This window comes from Pelodiscus sinensis, chromosome 30, assembly GCF_052426305.1.
Source record: "Pelodiscus sinensis isolate ZL-2025 chromosome 30, ASM5242630v1, whole genome shotgun sequence".
NCBI classification, from domain to species: domain Eukaryota; kingdom Metazoa; phylum Chordata; order Testudines; family Trionychidae; genus Pelodiscus; species Pelodiscus sinensis.
In genome coordinates, this window is record NC_143081.1 from 15,528,285 (window position 1) to 15,548,965 (window position 20,681).

General features: G+C 48.9%; 2 protein-coding genes across 2 annotated transcripts in view; one reads left to right on the plus strand and one right to left on the minus strand.

The window, feature by feature from the left end:
* The first annotated feature begins 7,811 nt into the window (after window positions 1–7,811).
* The window catches only part of LOC102462711 (olfactory receptor 14J1-like), an 80,975-nt gene continuing 68,105 nt past the window's right edge, over window positions 7,812–20,681 (plus strand). Inside the window, exons 1-2 of the mRNA XM_075912195.2 lie at window positions 7,812–7,920; window positions 8,970–9,027. Of these exons, the coding sequence (XP_075768310.2) occupies window positions 7,907–7,920; window positions 8,970–9,027 (72 nt within the window). The 5' untranslated portion in view covers window positions 7,812–7,906. The remainder of the gene's footprint in view (window positions 7,921–8,969; window positions 9,028–20,681) is intronic.
* LOC102459311 (olfactory receptor 6F1-like) lies at window positions 15,226–16,176 on the minus strand. The gene has a single exon (XM_025184482.3). The coding sequence runs from the start codon at window positions 16,165–16,167 to the stop codon at window positions 15,247–15,249; it is 921 nt and encodes a 306-aa protein (XP_025040267.3). The 5' UTR covers window positions 16,168–16,176; the 3' UTR covers window positions 15,226–15,246.

Below are 20,681 nucleotides of genomic sequence, written 5' to 3' on the forward strand. Positions count from 1 at the left end.
TGGATTTAAATGTTCATCGTTCTGCAAAGTAAGAATGTGAGAATGGTCAAAGATCCATCTACTCCAGTGTCTTGTCGGCCCACAGTGGCCCATGCCGGGTGTCCCAGAGGGAGGGAACAGAACAGGGAACCATCCAGTGATCCCTCCCCTGTCACCCATTCCCAGCTTCTGGCAAAAAGAGACCAGAGACTCTGCTACAGTATTTATACTCTGATCTGGCTTTTGAAGATTTACTTCTATTTGCATCAATTAAATATTCACAGTTGCGCTCAGGGTCAGACAATTGGGGTGGTTCAAAGATTTATAGTTTAATCAAAGACGATGTTAAGATTCAGAATGTTTAAGGCTTTTAACCACTGAAACAGCATCAGCATCCAAAAGCACAAAGCAAACCCCCTTCAACTAAACTCAAAAGCGTTCTCAAGCAGCATTTCATTTACATTGTCTACCTGTCAGTTTGGACTATGAACGGAAATAGTTTCATGTCATTCTCTGGGTATGCAGTGAAATCAACTTCTATCCTCATTATTGGTAAAAACGTAACCCTCCCAGGCCTGTTTGAAAAGGACTTTTAAAGGGTTTCCTAATTTAAAATATGCAGTAATTTTCTTCAATTTAACGAGTCTGTCTGCAAGCCGCTCTGTCTGCAGGTTATTTTCCCAAGAGGAACGGAAGCAAATGTAGTAAAGCCGTATGTCGGTGGTACACTCGCTGGCACAGAGCTGAGATGTGCTGTCCGCATGTTTCTTTCTCTCCTTTTATGAACACTCATCACTCATTTTCCTCTCTAACGTTGCCAGATATGACTCTGTGTGTGTTTAAACTACAGAGTTTTGTCAACAAAACTATACCTGCGTCTGCACTGCCGCTGAGATCTGTCGACGGCTGTAAACCTCATTCTACGGTGAATAATGCCTTCTTTCTACAGAGTTCTGATGACAGAAGGAATTATGGCATCTGCACTGTCCTTTGCGTCAACACTATCATGTCGACAAAGCGGCTTGCTTTGTCGACAGAACTGGATGTCATCTAGACGCTCTTTGTCAACAGTATCTGTCGACAACACTTCTCTCGACAAAAGCCTGTAGTCTAGACGTACACAGAGTCAATGCAGGGAAAGATAATTTTATGTTGGAAGGTGTCAAGTGTCCCTGCATAGTTGGCAAGACTGGAAGAAAGGACCAAAACCGAACTATGAAACACAAGTGAAATTGTCTGACAGGTGTTTGTAGTGGAGAGGGAGCCCATCACAGAAGCATTGGATTGTGTGTGCAAATGAGCCAAAGGGAATTAGGAACCAACCGTGGCCCTGCTTAGATCTGCAACACAGCGAGAAGGGAAAGTGCCCAGAAACTGACTATGAAGTACAAGTGAAATGGACTAACACGGTTTTATCCTCGAGAGTGAAAGTAACATAGAAGCACAGGATTACACAGGATTGCATGTTCAAAGCAACATAAGGGAATTAGGAACCCAAACCCATTGAATTTCAGTGGGATTTGTGCATCTCACCCCTCTAAAATCCGTTCAAAATCCAAGCCTCAAAAATACCACCATAAACAATGAAAGCAAAGCAGACTGCAAAATGTGCTCTGTACAAGGAATCGAAACTAGTAAACATTTGAATGCTCGGAATAAAAACGCCTCCATCCCGTTGTGATTTCATGAGAACCAGTGTAACTCCCAGGTGCTCGGAGCAGACCTACTCACCATGAAAGGGGCAGGTCTGTGGGTACATCCTGGAAAGGAAACATCATTGCTGTCATATCAGGGGCAAAACAAACGCCGTCTCCTAAGCATGGAGAAAAAAAACAACACACTGTTGTTATTGGTCAAAAAACAGACAGTAAGGCTGTGTCTCTAACACGCGCTTTTGGAACATGTTCACAGCATTCACGCCCTCAGCCCACTCTTACGATCTGCCATCAAGCAGCCTTCATTACTTGTCTGAGAATTGAAAAGGAACAATCTCTGTCTTATATGCCTCTGTCTTCTTTCTCTCTCCTCTTCGGCACTTTTCTCCACTCCTCCCTCTTTCTTTTATATCCTCCTCTTTGGTTTTCTAGTCAGGCAAAATACGAGTCTTTGACTCAGGAGGGCTTATTCCAGCAGCTCGGAGGCCACCTTGGGACCCGCTCTTCAGAGACAGTCGCAGACTTTCTCAGGACGAGGGGGAATTGCCTGAGGGACCATTAACCAACTACCTCAAGGGCCAGAGCTCAGAGAAGATGCCTGAATTCCCACCAGCCAGCGTGGGGTTGGTAAACTCACAGGCCTGCCTGCCTAGACTTGCCCTTGTGATGTAGTGGGCAGGTATTCACTGGTTGCTGTTTTTGGGCTGTGGGTGACCCTACTGGACTCTGTAAGCACGGCCCAACAGGGGGCGCTGCCTGAGGTCACACAGACCCAACCCGTCCTACCTGTTGAGGGCAGGGACTGAACAAAGGCAGGGAGTGTTCAGGGGAGGGGTCAGTTTCAGCTAGGGGGAAACCATGAAGGGGACAGACTAAGCAGGGGACTGGGAGTTTAGGGGCTTAGGCCCCCCATCCCAAGGGGGCTGAGGCATCCTGGCTCTGTCTCCTGTAGCCACATTACGACTATGCTGGGCTGTATCCTGGAGAAGCAATAAACCTTCCCTGTTCTACTGGCTGGTGGAGTCTGTTCTGGCTGCTAGGGGGGTGCAGGATCGGGGGGAACCCCAACGTGCCCCCACAGCCCTGCACGAAGTTCTGATCACCTGCCCCGTGGCCTGCAGACTGTCCACGAGGGGGCGTTCCGCCCTAGTGGCTCCTCTGTTTCCTGCAGGGTGTCCCTGGGGGGAGGAGACAGTCTCCAGGGGCTGAACCTGGCTTCCAGTGGCCTCCCCCTTCCTGCAGACCCGCGGCCTGTCTGGGGCTGGGATATGGTTCCTGGCCACGGCCTCTCTTTGCAGGGTGGTCCCCAGGGTGGAGTCAGAGGGTCTGGGGAAGGGGGACTGGAGTGGCCCAAGGATGGAAGGGCTCCCACCCTGGCAGTGTTTGGGGCAAGGGGACCACAAACCCGCTCCATTGGCTGGGGAAAGGCAGAGCCGCAGCCAGTGCTGACAGCTGTCTTATTAGTGCAGCTGTCCCCAGTGCTCACTCTGCAGTGTAGTGACCCCCCCCCGCTCACTGCCCCCAGTGCTCACTCTGCAGTGTAGTGACCCCCCCCGCTCACTGCCCCCAGTGCTCACTCTGCAGTGTAGGGACCCCCCCGCTCACTGTCCCCAGTGTTCACTCTGCAGTGTAGCGACCCCCCCGCTCACTGCCCCCAGTGCTCACTCTGCAGTGTAGTGACCCCCCCGCTCACTGCCCCCAGTGCTCACTCTGCAGTGTAGTGACCCTCCCGCTCACTGCCCCCAGTGCTCACTCTGCAGTGTAGTGACCCCCCCCGCTCACTGCCCCCAGTGTTCACTCTGCAGTGTAGGGACCCCCCCGCTCACTGTCCCCAGTGTTCACTCTGCAGTGTAGCGACCCCCCCGCTCACTGCCCCCAGTGCTCACTCTGCAGTGTAGTGACCCTCCCGCTCACTGCCCCCAGTGCTCACTCTGCAGTGTAGTGACCCTCCCGCTCACTGCCCCCAGTGCTCACTCTGCAGTGTAGTGACCCCCCCGCTCACTGCCCCCAGTGCTCACTCTGCAGTGTAGCGACCCCCCCGCTCACTGCCCCCAGTGTTCACTCTGCAGTGTAGCGACCCTCCCGCTCACTGCCACCAGTGCTCACTCTGCAGTGTAGCGACCCCCCCGCTCACTGCCCCCAGTGTTCACTCTGCAGTGTAGTGACCCCCCCGCTCACTGCCCCCAGTGCTCACTCTGCAGTGTAGCGACCCCCCCGCTCACTGCCCCCAGTGTTCACTCTGCAGTGTAGCGACCCCCCTGTTCACTGCCCGCAGTGCTCACTCTGCAGTGTAGTGACCCCCCCGCTCACTGCCCCCAGTGCTCACTCTGCAGTGTAGCGACCCTCCCGCTCACTGCCACCAGTGCTCACTCTGCAGTGTAGCAACCCCCCCGCTCACTGCCCCCAGTGTTCACTCTGCAGTGTAGCGACCCCCCTGTTCACTGCCCACAGTGCTCACTCTGTAGTTTATTGTGCCTCCTCTCTGCCCCTTCGTTTCCTCATTCTGGAAAACACTTCCACTCCTGGCACTTTCCGTTTTCCTGCTACAACCAATCCCTGACCTTGCTGTAAGTCCGGGTGAAAGGAAGCTTTATATCAAATTTGGTGGCCCTAAAGCTCTTACCCTTACGGAAGAATTCTTGAACAAATGGAGTCACAGACAGGCAGATGCACAAACTCTCTTATATATGGCTATGTCTACACTCATGGCTTCTTGTGCAAGTATGGCCATTCTTGCACAAGAATCCGTAGAGTATCCACACTGCCCACCCACTCTTGCACAAGGAAATTTACAGTAGTGCATGGTAAGAGAGAGCTTCTTGTGCAATAGCTACGCTCTTTTTTAACAGGTGTAAGCCCTCTTGCACAGGAGCTCTTGAGCAACAGCGCAGTGTGGACGCTCGGCAGGGATTTCTTGTGCAAGAAAGCCCTATGGCTAAAATGGCCACCAGAGTTTTCTTGCGCAAGAGAGCATCCACACTGCTATGGGCGCTCTTGCGCAAAAGCACAGCTCGCACATGGCAGGGTGGACGTTTTCTTGCGCAAGACTTTTTGCACAAGAACCCTTGCGCAAGATGTTCTTGCGCAAGAAGCCCCCAGTGTAGACATAGCCTATGTGTGTGTGTCTGTATGTGTGTGTACAGATATATAATTTGCTCAATTAGCTGATTGGTCTGTAATTGTCCTTATTTTGATCTCCACAGGTGAGTATATTTGTCTCTTTCCAGTCTTCTGGCATCTGCTGATATTCTATGACTCTTCAAAGAGCTAATGGCTCAGATCTCTTCAGTCCGCTCCTTGAGCGCTCTAGGATGCATTTCATCCGCTGAAATAGCTTAAGCGCCTTGAGTTTATCACTCTATGACACAGTTTCCAATTTCTCCTGGCTCTTCTCTGAACTCATTACATTTTATCAACAGGGTTTTTTAACTGGACACAGCATCCCAGCCGTGGCTGTGCTGTTGGGAAACAACTTTCCACGTTGTCTCAAGATTCTCCTGTTTACGCATTCCAAGGTCTCATTAGCTGTTTTGGCCACAGTGTCACCATGATCCCCGTACCTTTTCCAGAGTCACTGTTTTCCAGGATAAGGTCTCTACTGTGCATGTCAGGAGTATTCTTTGTCCCTCGCTGGGTATATGTACATTTAGCCACATTAAACATGTCGTTTGCCAAGTGACTCCGATCATTTTGAATCAGTGACCTCGTCTTTTAATTGTTTACTACTCCTCCAATTTGTGTGTCATCAGAGTTGATTCTGTGTTTTCTTCCAGGTCATTAATAAAAGGGCCAAAGAGCGTAAGTCCAAGAACTGATTCCTGCTGGACTTCACTGGAAACACGCTTCCTCGATGACACTTCCTCGTTGGCCATTGCCATTTCAGACCAACCTGCTGTCCAGAACTCTGTTTCCTGCACCTTTCAGAAGTGGTGCAAAGCTTGCAGGAGTGGGGTCATGGAGGAACTGAGGCAGAGGGAAGGAGGAGTGGACCTGAAGGGGTCTTAGGTGTAGTGTGACCCCAAGCCTGTTCCATTCAGTGAGGCACATCTGTCCTCTCCCCACACCCACCCATCTTCATGAGTGTGTCCAGTCTCCTCCCTCACCTCCACGTGGCCTCCCTTAATCCCCTGGCTCCATGTTGTCACCCCCACTAATTCCTGGGCCTGGGCCCCAGAAAGAGGACCTGGATGTTATAGAGGCCAACACACAGACAACAAGAAAACCACATGCCCAAGAATTGTTCTTGAGGGATCAAAAGGGGGACAATGTGGAGAAATCCCTGAGATATTATATTTTGTATTAAGATCTTGTCCTTTTAGATTTATCTTTGATAAGTGTTCTTATAGAATCTCTGTAACATTTCTCCTAGAACTTTGTATTAAGATATCTAGATCTTGTAAGAAAAAATGTCTTTTGAGCTCTCCCCTTTCCTTGACTGCCCTGTTGAAATGAATGAGGTGTGAATGGAGACTTAAAAGGGAGCACCTCCAGCAGCAGTTGCCAGGGTGGAGAAGGTCTGGGAGCCAGATCCAAGACAATATCCGCAAAGTGAGCTCATTAAAAGGACTGGACAGACAGAGGCCTTGGGAGTCCAGCAGCAAGTGCCGGCCCTTGGAAGAACTCTCTCTGAAGCAGCATTAAGAAAGGCGAGGTGATGACTAATTGGCTGCATGAGAAGGATAAATAGGAGGCATCTTGCAGAGGGACCCTGGGTTTTCGTCTTGTTAACATGGGATCATCGATCCGGATCGGCTCCACCCCCTCTCCCATCTAACTCACCTGGCCAGTGCAGTTAGGGGGAGCAACTTTTGGTAACAACAAGATGGAGTGTGCGTGTGCGAGAGTGCGTGAGTGTGATGTATCATATGCATATGATAAGTGTGGATTATTCTAGGTGTGATCAATAAATGTGGCGTTGCCTTATCCCCCTGAAAAAGATCCCGAGTACTTCTTTTAAGTACAACACCCCCTCTTCCTCCTCTCCAGCCCAGCAGCCCCCGATCCCCCCCCACTCTGCTTCCTGCCCCCTCTTCCTCCCGTCCAGCCCCACGGCCCCCCCATCCCCCCCCAGTTCTGCTTCCTGCCCCCTCTTACTCCCGTCCAGCCCCACGGCCCCCCCATCCTCCCCCCCAGTTCTGCTTCCTGCCCCCTCTTACTCCCGTCCAGCCCCACGGCCCCCCCAACCCCCCCCAGTTCTGCTTCCTGCCCCCTCTTCCTCCCGTCCAGCCCCACGGCCCCCCCATCCCCCCCCAGTTCTGCTTCCTGCCCCCTCTTCCTCCCATCCAGCCCCACGGCCCCCCCATCGCCCCCCCAGTTCTGCTTCCTGCCCCCTCTTCCTCCCGTCCAGCCCCACGGCCCCCCATCCTCCCCCCAGTTCTGCTTCCTGCCCCCTCTTACTCCCGTCCAGCCCCACGGCCCCCCCATCCTCCCCCCCAGTTCTGCTTCCTGCCCCCTCTTCCTCCCGTCCAGCCCCACGGCCCCCCATCCTCCCCCCAGTTCTGGTTCCTGCCCCCTCTTCCTCCCGTCCAGCCCCACGGCCCCCCCATCCTCCCCCCCAGTTCTGCTTCCTGCCCCCTCTTCCTCCCATCCAGCCCCACGGCCCCCCCATCCTCCCCCCCAGTTCTGCTTCCTGCCCCCTCTTCCTCCCGTCCAGCCCCACGGCCCCCCCATCCCCCCCCAGTTCTGCTTCCTGCCCCCTCTTCCTCCCGTCCAGCCCCACGGCCCCCCCCCCCATCGCCCCCCCCCCCCCAGCTCTGCTTCCCGCCCCGCCCCCTCCCGGCCAGGACCCGCCCCCCAGAATCACGCGTGTCCGGTTTTTAGCGACACTCGCTCCCCAGGCGCGAGGCCGCGAATTTACCTCAGAGGAAATTGGGCGGGAAAACCGCCCGGGCCCGCTGATTGGGCGCGCCGCACTGGCGGGAACGGAGCTGATTGGCCCGCACGCCCCGTGCGGTCACGTGCCTCTGGGGCGGTTCCGGGGGGGGGGGGCCGGTCACGTGGCTGATGGGCTGGTCGCCGGGCGGGGAGATGCCGCCGATTGGCCGGAGCCTCGCGCGCGCGAGAAGCCGCCGCCGCCGCGCACCGTCCCCACGTGGTACCCGGATCCGCTGATTGGCTGGGGCAAGCGCGGCACCTATTGGTGGAACCCCGGCGGGGGGGGGCGGCGCTTATAAAAGCCGAGACCGGCGGGAGCCCCGCCCCCTGCGCCTGAGCCTGGAGGAGGAGGAGGAGGCAGGAGCGCTTGGGTGGGGCTCAGCCTCGCACCGGTTCCCATGGCAACACCAAGGTAATTAATAGCAGCTGTAATAGTCTTAATTGCCTGTTCGCCTAATTAGGTAATTAACATCCCTAATTGTCCACGGACCTCCTCCAGCTACCCAGCCCCTCAGACAGCTTCTCGCCACAGGCCCCCCACTTCCCTCCTGACCTGAACCCCCACCCCCAATCCCTGCTCTGAGCCCTCCCCGCACCCCCCAACCCCCTGCCCTGACTCCTGCACCCCCTCCCCTGAGCCCCATCCTTTAAACAAGCATGTACACTGCCCTTTAATTTAAAAAAACAAAACTAACTACGTTTAACGACAGACTCCATGCCACGTACGTCTTCTGATTGATCATAATGCGGAAGTGCCTAGCGACTGTCGATGGAAATTCCATCGACTCGTCAATTAAACGCATTTTAATATCTTTAATCCGTACCAGAGAAGCATGATGGTGAGATGAGACGAGCAAGTTTTCCCTTCTGACTGGGGCAAGTTTTCCCTTCTGACTGGGACGTTTGGCAGCTTCAAAAATAAAAGCATCTCTCCCCGCCCCCCCATTACCTCCATATCTTTTCCATAGTCCCGGCTTTCCAGAAGAGACTCCCTGCTTTGGGTGAAGAATGGCTGACACACTTTGTTCCTACATCCATATATTTACATGTAGTCCCATTAAAACACAAGATGTGTGCTTGTGCCTAGCTCCCCAAGCCACCCAGATCCTTCTGAATCAATGATCTGTCCTTTTCCGTATTTATCATTCCTCCAATTTCTGTGTCGTCTTCAGACTCCATCCGTGACAATTTTATGTTCTCTTCCCAATCATTGATAAAAATGCGGAAGAGTTTGTGGCCAACAACTGGTTCCTGCCAGATCTCACTAGAACTTCCTTAATGATAATTTCCCATTTGCAATGAGGTTTCAAAATATATTAGTGATCGAGTTGCTCTGCTGCCCAGCAATTTTTCCTTGGGTCCTTTTGCTTCCCTTATAAATGCTCTACAATTCCTAATGACTGATTTATATTAATTACTATCAATTTCTCTTCCTTTACTTCTTATTTCTTTTTTTTTAAGCTGCCTTCATTTCACCTCTGAACAAGGTCGTTTTTACCCCACACATTTCTCCACAGAGGTGAGATTGTGGGTTGTCAGTAATTCTGGTTTTTTGACTGGTGGCTGAATATTATTTACATAAGTTTCAGGGGGAAGCCGAGTTAGTCTGTACAGAAAAAAACAACACATGATCTGGTAGCACTTTATAGACTAACAAAACATGTAGATGGTGTAGTAAGTTGAGGGTCAGTAATATGGAGTCAGCAGGCCTAAGGTGACTCCATGGAACATGGAAACAGCAACAGGCCTGCAATCTAGTGAGCAAGTCTTTGGTTCAGTAACACAGGAGCCAAGAAAGAAGCCCTATTGATAATTGTGTGATTGTGTAAGTTAGGTCGAGCATGGAAGGACACAGGCAGGCACTGGGTACAGACTATAAGCCAAAGGGGAGTAATGGAACATGTTAATAAGAAATGTCTTGGTACAAAAACTCCCTAAAAACTAATGCACATACCGACCTAGGTTCAGGACCAGGTCGGAGTTGACAGCATGAAGGATAGTAAGTAAGCCCCCCTTCTATAAGGTGAGGGGTGGTAACTAGGCAACAGGGTGGTAACCTGGTACGTAAAGAAATGATGTAAGTTTTGATACCTGTCTATAAAAGGACGCTGCAGAAGGTGCTCTCCGGCCGACCTTGTGGAGGGGCACACTAGGCACCTGAATGGCAGGTGTCATTGCCTAAACTTACAGAATGCACAATAGCTTAACTTTGACTAACTGCTGTTAATATCTGATATATGGCAATAGGCCTGCCCGGTGTTGGTACCTTGTCAACGCGGGCCATAGTGCCCAGTGGTGTAACATTGTACTGATTTCTGTTACCAACTGGTAGAGCTTCGCATTTGACAATAAACCTACTCGATTGATTTCAAACCTTGCCTGCATCTGTCGTTTCCGGGGCCTCACAGAGATCTCCTGTGTTGACCCAAGTGCACAGGGTCTAACACTCTAGATAAAGGGAGTACTGATTGTTACGCACGCAGCTGAAAGTTTATTATCACCGACGGAGTACAGGTCCTGTCAGGAGCGCGCCAGGATGACCGTGACCAGACAACGCTGACGCTGACAGTCCAGACCACCGAAGTACCAAGGTACGAAAACACCAAGGTACGACAGATGGTATCATGAGCTTTCGTGGGCACAAGGCTACCATCTACATGTTTAGTTAGTTTATTATTTACATGTTCATGATTAAAAACATTCTGTCTTCATCTGGCTAATAAGTGGTTTTAGTTGTGTGTGTGATCCCACTAACGCACAAAGAAAATATATTACTCTTGGGGGAAATTCTGGCCTCCAAATTAAAAATGTTGTGCTAAATAAAAATGAAAAATTCTGCATACCGTATCTTACAATTGTGAAAATACCGCATATTTTATTTCTCAAAATAGCACAACATGATAATGCCAGTTTCAGTTATCTTGCTAATTTCACATATTGTCAGCAACTCTGTCCCTGTATCTGCCCTTCCCTGAACAAATGTGGCCTTGCACCCACATCCCAGTTCAGCTGCAGCTCAATGCTATCATTGCAGGAACTCCTGAGCCTACACCACACTCTGTCCCCCCAACTAGCTATTCAGAACCCCAGTCTGTGACCCCCCCCCCCCCAGCAGTGTTTTGCACCCTATTCTGTCCTAGCTGCTATGATGAATAGCTACTAGCAAAGAAATTCTGCCCCGGGAATACTCCTTTCCCCTCCCCCCGCCCCCTAGAAAATACATTGTCCCAGAAATGCTGCAGTACTGCCTTTTGCACACCAGAGGTTGCTGTTGCACCAGGAGAGCTGGATGCATGAAGAAAATTCTGCAGGACAGGTGAATATGGCATGTGCACAGTGGCACAGAACCCCCCCCCCCCCCCCCGCAGTCATATATATGACTCTATTCCGCTGTCATGTTATGACCGTCATCAAACCATCATCACCAGGACGTGTCTGTCCTCAGTTCCTCCAAGACGAGCTCTAATGGAGAGCTCTCCCATGCACGAAACTTTCATCTCTCACTTTGAACAACTTCAAGGATGTTTTTGGGCTGAGAGCAAGTAGCCTCCAGCAGGTGCTACTCACATTGGTGTCTCCCATGGTCACATGGCTTTCCCCCACACACATTAGAGGTGCACAAATGCTGGCCAGCTTGTTCCCAGCAGCGACTCCTTGGTCTGTAGCAGAGACCGACTAATACTCTAGCTCAATGGCATAGCCAAATGAGGACACTTGGGTGGGCAAAGATGGGGGGCATGGGTAAGGGGGCAGGAAGCATGGGGCCACATCCCTCCCCCCACCAGCCTGATTGTAACTTCCCTGTGGCATTAATTACCCTTCCAGGTTTCAGTTATACCAACTTATCAATTTTATGCTAATAAACAAGCAAATCTAATTACCTTTCTTTGTTACCCAGCCTGCTAGCCTTGGTGTATTGGTCAGTAATTTCTTCTCTTTTTGTATCCTTTGGTTCCTTGATTGATTTGTTTCCCAATATCCCTATTTTGTGATAAGTTCCCTTTCACCCTTCCCTTTTGCTATAAATTTAATCCCATTCTGACTACTCTAGTCATCCTGATCCCTAAAAGATTAGATGGTGTTCACCTCAGTAGAAGAGGGACCAGACTGTATACCCCCTCACCATAGAAGGTGGACCAATGTTGCACAAAGCCAAGATCGTCTACTTTTCACATACCTAGCCAACCCGTCACCTCCACCCTCTTCTTCCTTCAGCCTTCTTTCATTCATGAGACTGGAATGGTCTCAGAGAAGCTGCTTGGACATTCTTCGTTTAAGATCAGGTTGGATAAACATCTATCAGGGATAATCTAGATGGTGCTTGGTCCTGCCGTAGAGGCAGGGGGATGGATTCGATGACCTCTTGAGGTCCCTGCCAGTTCTAATATTCTATGGTTCTTCTTCAGCATGCTTCTGAGTTCCCTGACGTCATCTACTCTCTTGTGTGATATCTCATGATACAATATCATTGGTGCATCGAGAACCAACACCCATGAATCCTTAAGCCTAATTTCAGTTCATGGGATGAAGATGTGACAACCAAGCTCTTGAGAGAAAATTTTCTCTCCCACTTCAGACCCCCAAGCTACCCAGTTTTAGCCGTGTCTATACTATCAGCCACAATCAGTCCTGAAATGTCAGCTTAGTGGCTCTGATAAAGACATGCTAAGTCAATGGGAGGGTGCTTTCCTGTCCATATCTGTGTCCCAAGAGTGTTGATGGGACAGCATCTCCTGTAGACATTGCACGGTATAGACACCTCGGTAAGTCAACCTAAATTATGTCAACTCTTGTTATGTAACTGAACTGGCGTAACTTAGATCAACTTAAATGTAGATCAATTTACAGTGTTCGTGCAACTATCCCTTATCTCTGGAAAGTTACCACACCTTGCTGTTGTCCACCAGTGCATTGTGTAACACACACACACACACACACACACACACACACACACCTTCTGGATTTGTGTACTGTCCTATCAACAGGCACTGTGAGACCACTTAGAGAGAGAATGAGTCTGCTCATCAGCTTTAGCGGAAATCCAGCTGGCTTTTACCTTAAAGCAATAGAGGCTCATTGTCTAAGCTCCAACGGGCCCAGGTTTGGTTCCGCCTATCGGTATTATAATGGCAGAGTGCTCTTTCAACCTTTCTGAGTATTGACTCTACAACAAGGATCATCTATCTTCCTTGCATAACGCAGAGGCACAGAGACCACTGAGAGGAAGAGTGAAGTCTGCTTTACAGCCTTAGTTAAGACCAAATGACTTTTAGCTCAGTGATAAGCTTCTGGCTGTAGATTCAAAGGTCAGGGGTTCAAACCTGCCTTCTGACCTTCTGGGTCTGTCAGTGTTACTTTCAGAAGACTAGAGAACTAGACTGTCCAACTATGGTTTTGATTTTAATACAATAAAAATATCAGAATTTCCATTGGTAGGGAATTCTTAAATGTTCTTTTTTGTTCCGATCCAAAAGAAAAAATGACATTTTGTAAATTCCAATGGAACAGAACTTCTGGGTTCTGACCTGTCCTTGCTCTGATCAATATGAAAAGTTTGGGACCATTTGAATTCACAGAAATGTTTGGTAATTTGACTTTTTATCTTGATTCAGCACAAAGAAATGTCAAGGTGTTGGAATTGCCTGTGTTATGGAAATTCCATATTCCAAGGAGGGTCACATAAAAGGGATTTACAAAGACACCGAAAGGAGTTAAGTCCAAAAATTCCACAGAATTTTGCACATGGACCCTTGGAAAACACCATTTATATCATCTACGATGCTCTAAGGACTTAACTAAGGACCAATTTAGTTCTCCTGTATGCACAGCCCCAAATCCCAAATGGGTATGTTGTGACAGAGCTGATGGAAACATAAAAATGTACATCTCCACATATGGGGAAGGAAAGTCGGGATGAGAGAAGAATGGAAGAAGTGCTGTGATTACACAATCTACATAAGGGCTGAGGGACCTTGGCATGTGAGTGGTCAAAGGCCTGGATCATGAGATGTAATTGCAGTCATTGTTTGAAGGCAAGTTTGATGAAACTCTTGAGGGCAGTGCAGGGAAATCTGTTCTCTCTCGTTATGTCTACACCCTAGAGTGAGCTTGGGCTCTGATACCAGTCTGGGACCAAGACCCTCTTCTCTCCACGCAGATATCAGTCTGAATTGAGTCAGCCAGCTTTCAGAATCTGGGACTTAGGACTGTACGTGAGGCATGGGTCAGAGCCCGATTCCTCTTGTGACTGGGACACAGCTTAAGCCACAAGCCCATGGAAGAAGTCCTACACAGTGTTGTGTGGACATGTTGTGTGGACAGGAGACCTGGGTCCAGCCCTTGTGAATGCTGATGCATGCAGAAGGAGTGGAAACATGGAGTCTACTGGCTATGAAGGAAGGGGATTGAACAGCTGGATTCAGTGACTCACATTGTCATAGGGCCCAAGGCAGGTAGGAGCCATGACAATGATCCAGGCCAATTCTCCTCCCTCCCTCCCTCCCCATGCACAAACACAGCCTCAGAATTCCTTCTGGAGTCTGGATTAAAACCAGTCTTTTACAAAGAGATCTAATTCTGCCCTAAAAACGCTCCACGTGATGGTAAATGAACAACTGCTCTAGGATACTGTTCCAGTGTTTCATACCCCTCACCGCCAGGAAACTGCAAGAAGAGCTGGATGCCTCCTTTTCTCACACTGTTTTTAAAAATAAATCGAACACTTTCCAAGAGATTGGGGGTTAAAAAGGTACAGTGCAATACAAACGTCATTTATTTTCTGATGTTAGGAATGGGCCGTAAGGCAAATATATAAATAACAGACATCAATTGCTCACATACGTGGGAAAGTTTTTGTTACAATTACATTGAACAACAAAGAACATTCATCGCTCTGTCTGAAATCATCAGGAGGTTTTTTTAGCTCTGAGCGCTCCAAAATCTTCTTGTCGTTAAGTGTTGGGTCTTAGGACAGTGCACAAGGGCTGGAGGGCAGGTCCTTTAGCCCTTTCCATGAGCTTGGGATATCACTGAGACTAGAGATTACATGCCAGTCCTGTAGGTGGCTCTTTCTTCAGTTCAAAGGCGGGAGGCCTCCATTTTCCCATGCTCTGTACGTTGATATGATTTCTCACAACAACCCTAAATGGAGTTCAGGCCAAGAACCCTTGGCCACCTCATTCCCTAGTGTGCACTCTGTGTATTTTTTTCTGGGGTTTTCTAAAAAAAAATTCTAAGGAAAGAAGGCAGCCAGCTCTGACTGACATTCAGTGGAAGTTTTTTTTCTCCTGTCTACCTTGGGCTCATTTGAAAGTCTGAAATCACAATCCAATAGTGGCCACCAACGTGGTCCACAAAAGTAATAGCTCTTCTTTCAGCTTCTAGGTATCTCCCTACTCCTGGCCTACAAGGTCCTATGGGTCTTTCATTGCTGTAGTAACACACTCTTCAGGTGTTTATCCATGCTGACCCATAAGTTGTTCTCAGAGTCTTTGCCCTCCAGGCTAGACTCCCCTCTTCCAATGTGGTCTACTGAAAACTGCTCCATAGCCAGATTCTATCAACAGGGAGAGCTTTGTCCAAAGATCTCAGATGCTTTCTCTTGGGCTTTGTGATCACTGTCCAATAGGAAAGCGGGTATGATGGTGATTCATGAAGCAATATGCACACTTTGGCGTACCAAATATTTGATCCATGAAGGCCAACCTGTTGACTTTACTATGTTGACTAGGCAGTCATTTCATCTCTGACAGAGTATATTCTGCATGGCTTCCTTCACGTCTTTGTTTCTCAATGCATAGATGAAGGGGTTCAGCAGTGGGGTGACAACAGTGTTCAGAATATTGACTATCTTGGTCATCTCCAAAAAATTCCTTTCAGGCTTGACAAAGAGGAAAATGGTGGATCCGTACCAGATGAGGACAACGGCCAGATGGGACGAGCAAGTGGAGAACGCCTTTTGACGGCCTTGGGCCGAGGGGATTTTCAGGATAGTGGAGATGATGTAGATGTAGGAAAGGAGCGTTATGACGCATGAGCCCAGGATAACAACGATTGAGGTGGTCAAACCCAACAGCTCAATGGTAGATATGTCCGTGCAAGCGATGACGATCCAGGATTCGATCTCACAGTAGAAGTGATTGATGGCAGGGCCACAGAAAGACAACTGTGATGTTAGACAGGCCAGTGGGGACATAGCCAGGAAACCAAACACCCAAGAGCCAAGAGCCAGCTGAGCTGACAAAGAGCTGTTCATAATGGTGCTATAATGCAATGGGTAACATATGGCCAAATAGCGATCATAGGCCATGACAGATAGAAGGAAATATTCCGTGCAGCCAAAGGAGAATACGAAGTACATCTGTAGGAGACAGCCAGTGAAGGAGATGGTTTTGTTTTTCCCCAGGAAGACAGCAAGAGCTTTAGGAACAGAGGAGGTGGTGTACCAGATCTCCAGGAAGGAGAGATTGCAGAGGAAGAAATACATTGGCGTGTGGAGGTGGCGATGTGTTACCACTAGCAAAATAATGGCCATGTTTCCCAGGACCGTCAGGGTGTACATCAAGAGGAAGAGCACAAAGAGGAAGATCTGCAAATATGGACTCCCTGGGAATCCCAGGAGGATGAATTCCATCACAGCAGTTTGATTCTGCTGCGCCATTCAGTCAGTTTTCCATGCTGAAATGGATGAAACAAGAGCCATGAAATACCAGAGGGCTTAGTCAGACAGTGATCTACATAATTATGGCCTTTCAGTGAATGCACCTGTTGGGGTGTTCAGGGCTTGGCCAAGGATCCACAGTGGGTCAAGTGAAACAAAGCTGAGCCCTGTTTGCAGTGCTGCACTGCACCAACCTGCCCAACATCCCTGTCCAGCACTGACATGGGACCCCAGCTGCTGTGTGCAGTGCTGCATTGCATTGACCTGCCCAGCACTGACATGAGACCCAAGCACTGCAGATCCCATCTGCCTACTCTGAACCCCAGAGCCGGGAGCACACAAGGAACCAGGGGATGACTTTGGTGCCCGACACATAATACTGGGACCAATGTGGCTGTTCAACTTGGACAACCACCGCCCGTATTTTGTTCTTCAACAATGAATCGTCACCGGGTTATTGTGAGTGCCGCTAGGACGCACAGCCTGGCAAACCTTTCAGCCCATTCAGTGGCTCAGACGCACACCCACAGTGCAGCCTCCTCTCAGTCACTTATGCAGCCTAAACATTGGTTTTTTGCATAATTGTGCTGGCTCTCATCAAGTCTTAATTGAAACCTTGCTCTTCTATATTTATGGATTGAAATTTTCATTGTTCTGAAAAATAGGAACATAAGAACGATCCAAGTTCTGTCTCTCCTAGTGTCCTGACTTCCGACAGTGGCCAGTGCAAGGGGTCCCAGAGGGTGTGAACGGAACAGGTGATCATCAAGTGATCCCTCTCCTGTCACCCATTCCCCGCCTGTCCTGGCTAATAGCCATTGGCAGACCGATCCTCTGTAAGCTTTATCTAGCACTTTTCTGAACCCTGTTATAGTCTCTCTCCTCTGTAATGGCTTTTAAGCATTTACCTGCATGTTTATCTGTTAACTGTTCACAGATGCACTCTAGGTCAGACAAGAAGGAAAAGCTCGAATAACTATTTAATGGCAGCGGAGGCTGAGGTTCCCAATGATGAAGGCTTATCACCATCAAAACACTGGCAATATCACCTCTCAAAAAGCACAACGGAAACACCCTTAAACTAAATGCTAAAAGCTTTCCAGCAGTATTTGCTTATACTGGCTGTCCACGGGTTTGGATTATTGATGGAAATATTTTTATGATATTCTCTGGGTGTGCAGTGAGATCAACATTAATGAGAATTTACTGATAAAAATCAAACATCCCCAGCCTGTTTCAGAAGGACTTTTAAAGGGATCCCTGATATACAATGTGTCGTCATTCTCTTTAATTTAATGTGCGTGTCTGCAGCCTGTACTCTCTTCGGGATGTTTTCCTGAGGGTAACCTATTTAGTCTACAGAAGAGTGAGGGGGATTTGAGAGCAGCCTTCAACTCCCTGAAGGGGGGGTTCCAAAGAGGATGGAGAGAGGCTGTACTCAATGGAGGCAGAACAAGGAGCAATGATCTCAAGTTGCAGCAGGGGAGGTCTAGGTTGGATATTAGGAAAAACCATTTCCCTAGGAGGGTGGAGAAGCGCTGGGATGGGTTCCCTAGGGAAGAGGTAGAATCTCTATCCCTAGAGGTTTTGAACTCCCAGTTTTAGAACCCCAGCTTTTAGTTAGGGTTGGCCCTGCTTTGGGCAGGGGACTGGACTCAATGACTCGTGAGGTCTCTGCCCACCCTCAATTCTGTGAAATGTATTAAGTAATTGTGCTGCTGGAATAGAGCAGAGCTGTGTTCTCTGCATTTCTCTAAAGCCACCAGCTGTACCTTGGAGGAGTAACTATGGGGAAAGATGCTTTTATTTTGGTAGGTGTCAAGTGTCTGTGGATATTTTGCAAAATGACCATTATTCTTCAAGCTGCCAAAAGGGGAAACTGACCAGAAACTAACTTTGAAACTCATGTGAAATTAGTTGGTTTTTATATTGGCGAGTGTAGCAGATGCCAGATGGAATTATTAAACCCAACCCATTTCATGGGGTTGGTGCATCTAACTCCTTAAAATTTTTTTCATAATGTAAGCCTAAACCAACCAGCACAAGCAGTACAAAAGCAAATCAGTCTGCAAAATATGCTGTGTATCAGGACTCTAAACTAGCATCACTTCGAATGCTAGGAACGATACCACCATGCCCATGTCGAGGTAACCCCTTGACATTCTAGAAAGATACTCATGGACCTCAGAGGATACTCACTGTGTAGGTGGCAGGTCTGTGCAGGCATCCTGTATGAGAAATGCAGTTGCTATCAAATCAAGTGTAAAGCAAAACTGGTTTCCTAGGTATGGAGAGAAAAAACAACACATTGATATGAGACAAAGCAGGCAACACTGCTTCTTGAATACACACTTTTGGGATATTTTCAAAGCACTCAAGCACGCTGCCTGCTCTAATGAAATCAACCATCCAACGGCCTTTATAAATTGTCCAGTATATCTCCGTATATACTAATAATTGGAAAGGAACTGGCTATAGCTTATACGCTACTGTCTGCTTCCCCTCTGCTAAGGACCTGTCTTCTATGTATGTCACTTTCTCCTACACTCAACTGCTGAGTTACGTGCTCTGTTCAGGCAAAATAAGAGTGTTCGATGCAGGAGGGCTTATTTCAGTAGCTCGAGCCACCTTGGGACACACTCTTCAGAAATAGTCACAGACTTTCTCAGAACAAGGGGGAATTGCTTGAGGGACCATGAACCAACTACCTCAAGGGTCAGTGCTCAGCGAAGGTGCTCAAATTCCTACCAGCCAGCATGGGGTTTGTAAACTTACATGCCTGCCTTCCTAAATTTGCCCTGCACTAAATTCAGAGCAGCTTCCACATGTCAAACCTCCACCCATTGTTCTTGGATCTAGGCCCGAGGAAATAGAGCCAACTAACAGAGCACAACGGGACAGATTCTTTGGCCAGCCGAGCAACGACAATAATACTTGGTTCTTATTCTGTGCTTTATGTTGGTGGCTTTCAAAGCACTACACCAAGGGGGTCAGGGTCACCCCCCCCCCATTTCACAGAAACTGGGGAAACTGAGGCATGGGTGGGGTAGATTCTTGCTGTAATCAATGACGGGAATCAGTGGAATTGGTAGTAATGGAGGAACTCTAGATTAGCACTGGAGTGAATGAGAGCCAGAATCAGGCCTGTTGACATGAAGGGGGGAAAAATGGTTCTTGTCCTGATTATCTGCTCCTGGACATGCCCCAGATTGGAAATCCCCCACCCCTGCACTCAAATTCCCTCCCAGAACCTTCAACCGTCACCTCCTCCAACATCTCAACCCCGTGCCCCAGCCAGATGAATGTGAGTGAGGATGCAGGAGAGCAAGCAAGGGAGGGAGTGGAGTAGGCGGGACTTTGGGGGAAGAGAGGGCCTCAGGGAAGGGGTGGGATATATCCCGGGTGCCCCATAAATTCCAAAACTGATCTTCAGCATACAAAGATTGAATCCCCCTCCTGTAAGGACTTGTCTCTACCTTTCTGCATCTGACCCTTGAAGTCTATTACTGTATGGCATTTTCAAATACCTTGGAAGGAAGGGGAGGCTGTGGTTTGCTCCCTGTCCAAGATTTCTTCAGTCACAATGATGTAGGAGAAGACATTCTGTGATTCCTTGGCTTTGACTCTCTCTCTCAGCTCTTGATGTGCCCCCACCTCAGCTCCTGTGAATCAGTGTAATTCCCTGGAGCATTTTGTCCTCTGACTTTAATAGAATTAGGTTGATTCCCCCTATTTGAGGTTTACCCCATTAACTTGCTAGATTCCAAGGCCAGAAGAATCTGGCCTGATGTCCGGTAGAGAACTGGCCAGAGACATTCCCCAAAACAACTGCTGAGTCCAGGTCTCCTAGACAGGCATGCAATCTTGGTCTGATAATGGTCCAAACGTTGACTCCAGTGTTGCTATCTAATTTATATTAGTTCAGGATCTTACCTCACGGACTTCTTATGGAGTTAGGTCATAGACTCATGGAACACTAGAACTGGAAGGGACCTCAAAAGGTCATCGAGTCCAGTCCCCTGCCCTCACAGCAGTGCCAAGCACCATCTAGATCATCCCTGACAGGTGTCAATCCAACCTGCTCTTAAATATCCCCAGAGATGGGGATTCCACAACCTCCCCAGGCAAGTCACCCTCTAACTTCATAGGTTCAGGATGTGGTTTCATGGACATCAATGACACTACATCAGGATACACCAGCTCGGAATGTGATTAATTCAGTTCAGTGGGGGCTTTGCTAGGGCTTTAGGGCTTAGCCCCTGAGCGTTTCCACTGTTGAAAGCCAATTGTACCTGCTGAAGATACTGTGTGCAACTGGGATCTTCACCGCCATTCTGCATCTCTTCATAGGAGCTCCTGTTCATAAGGAGGTGAGAACGCTCCTTCTTCGGGAGCCACAGACACCAGCTCCATCCACTCAGCCTACAGGAGAATCACTGGGGGAGGATCCTAAAGCAGACCCTAGAAACAATATGTGACCAGCTCTGACCCCGCCCAGTAGGGGTCAGTGTTGG

Bases quoted from the DNA above. Each gene is read 5' to 3' on its own strand.
- LOC102459311 (XM_025184482.3), bottom strand. From the start codon at position 16,167: ATGGCGCAGCAGAATCAAACTGCTGTGATGGAATTCATCCTCCTGGGA.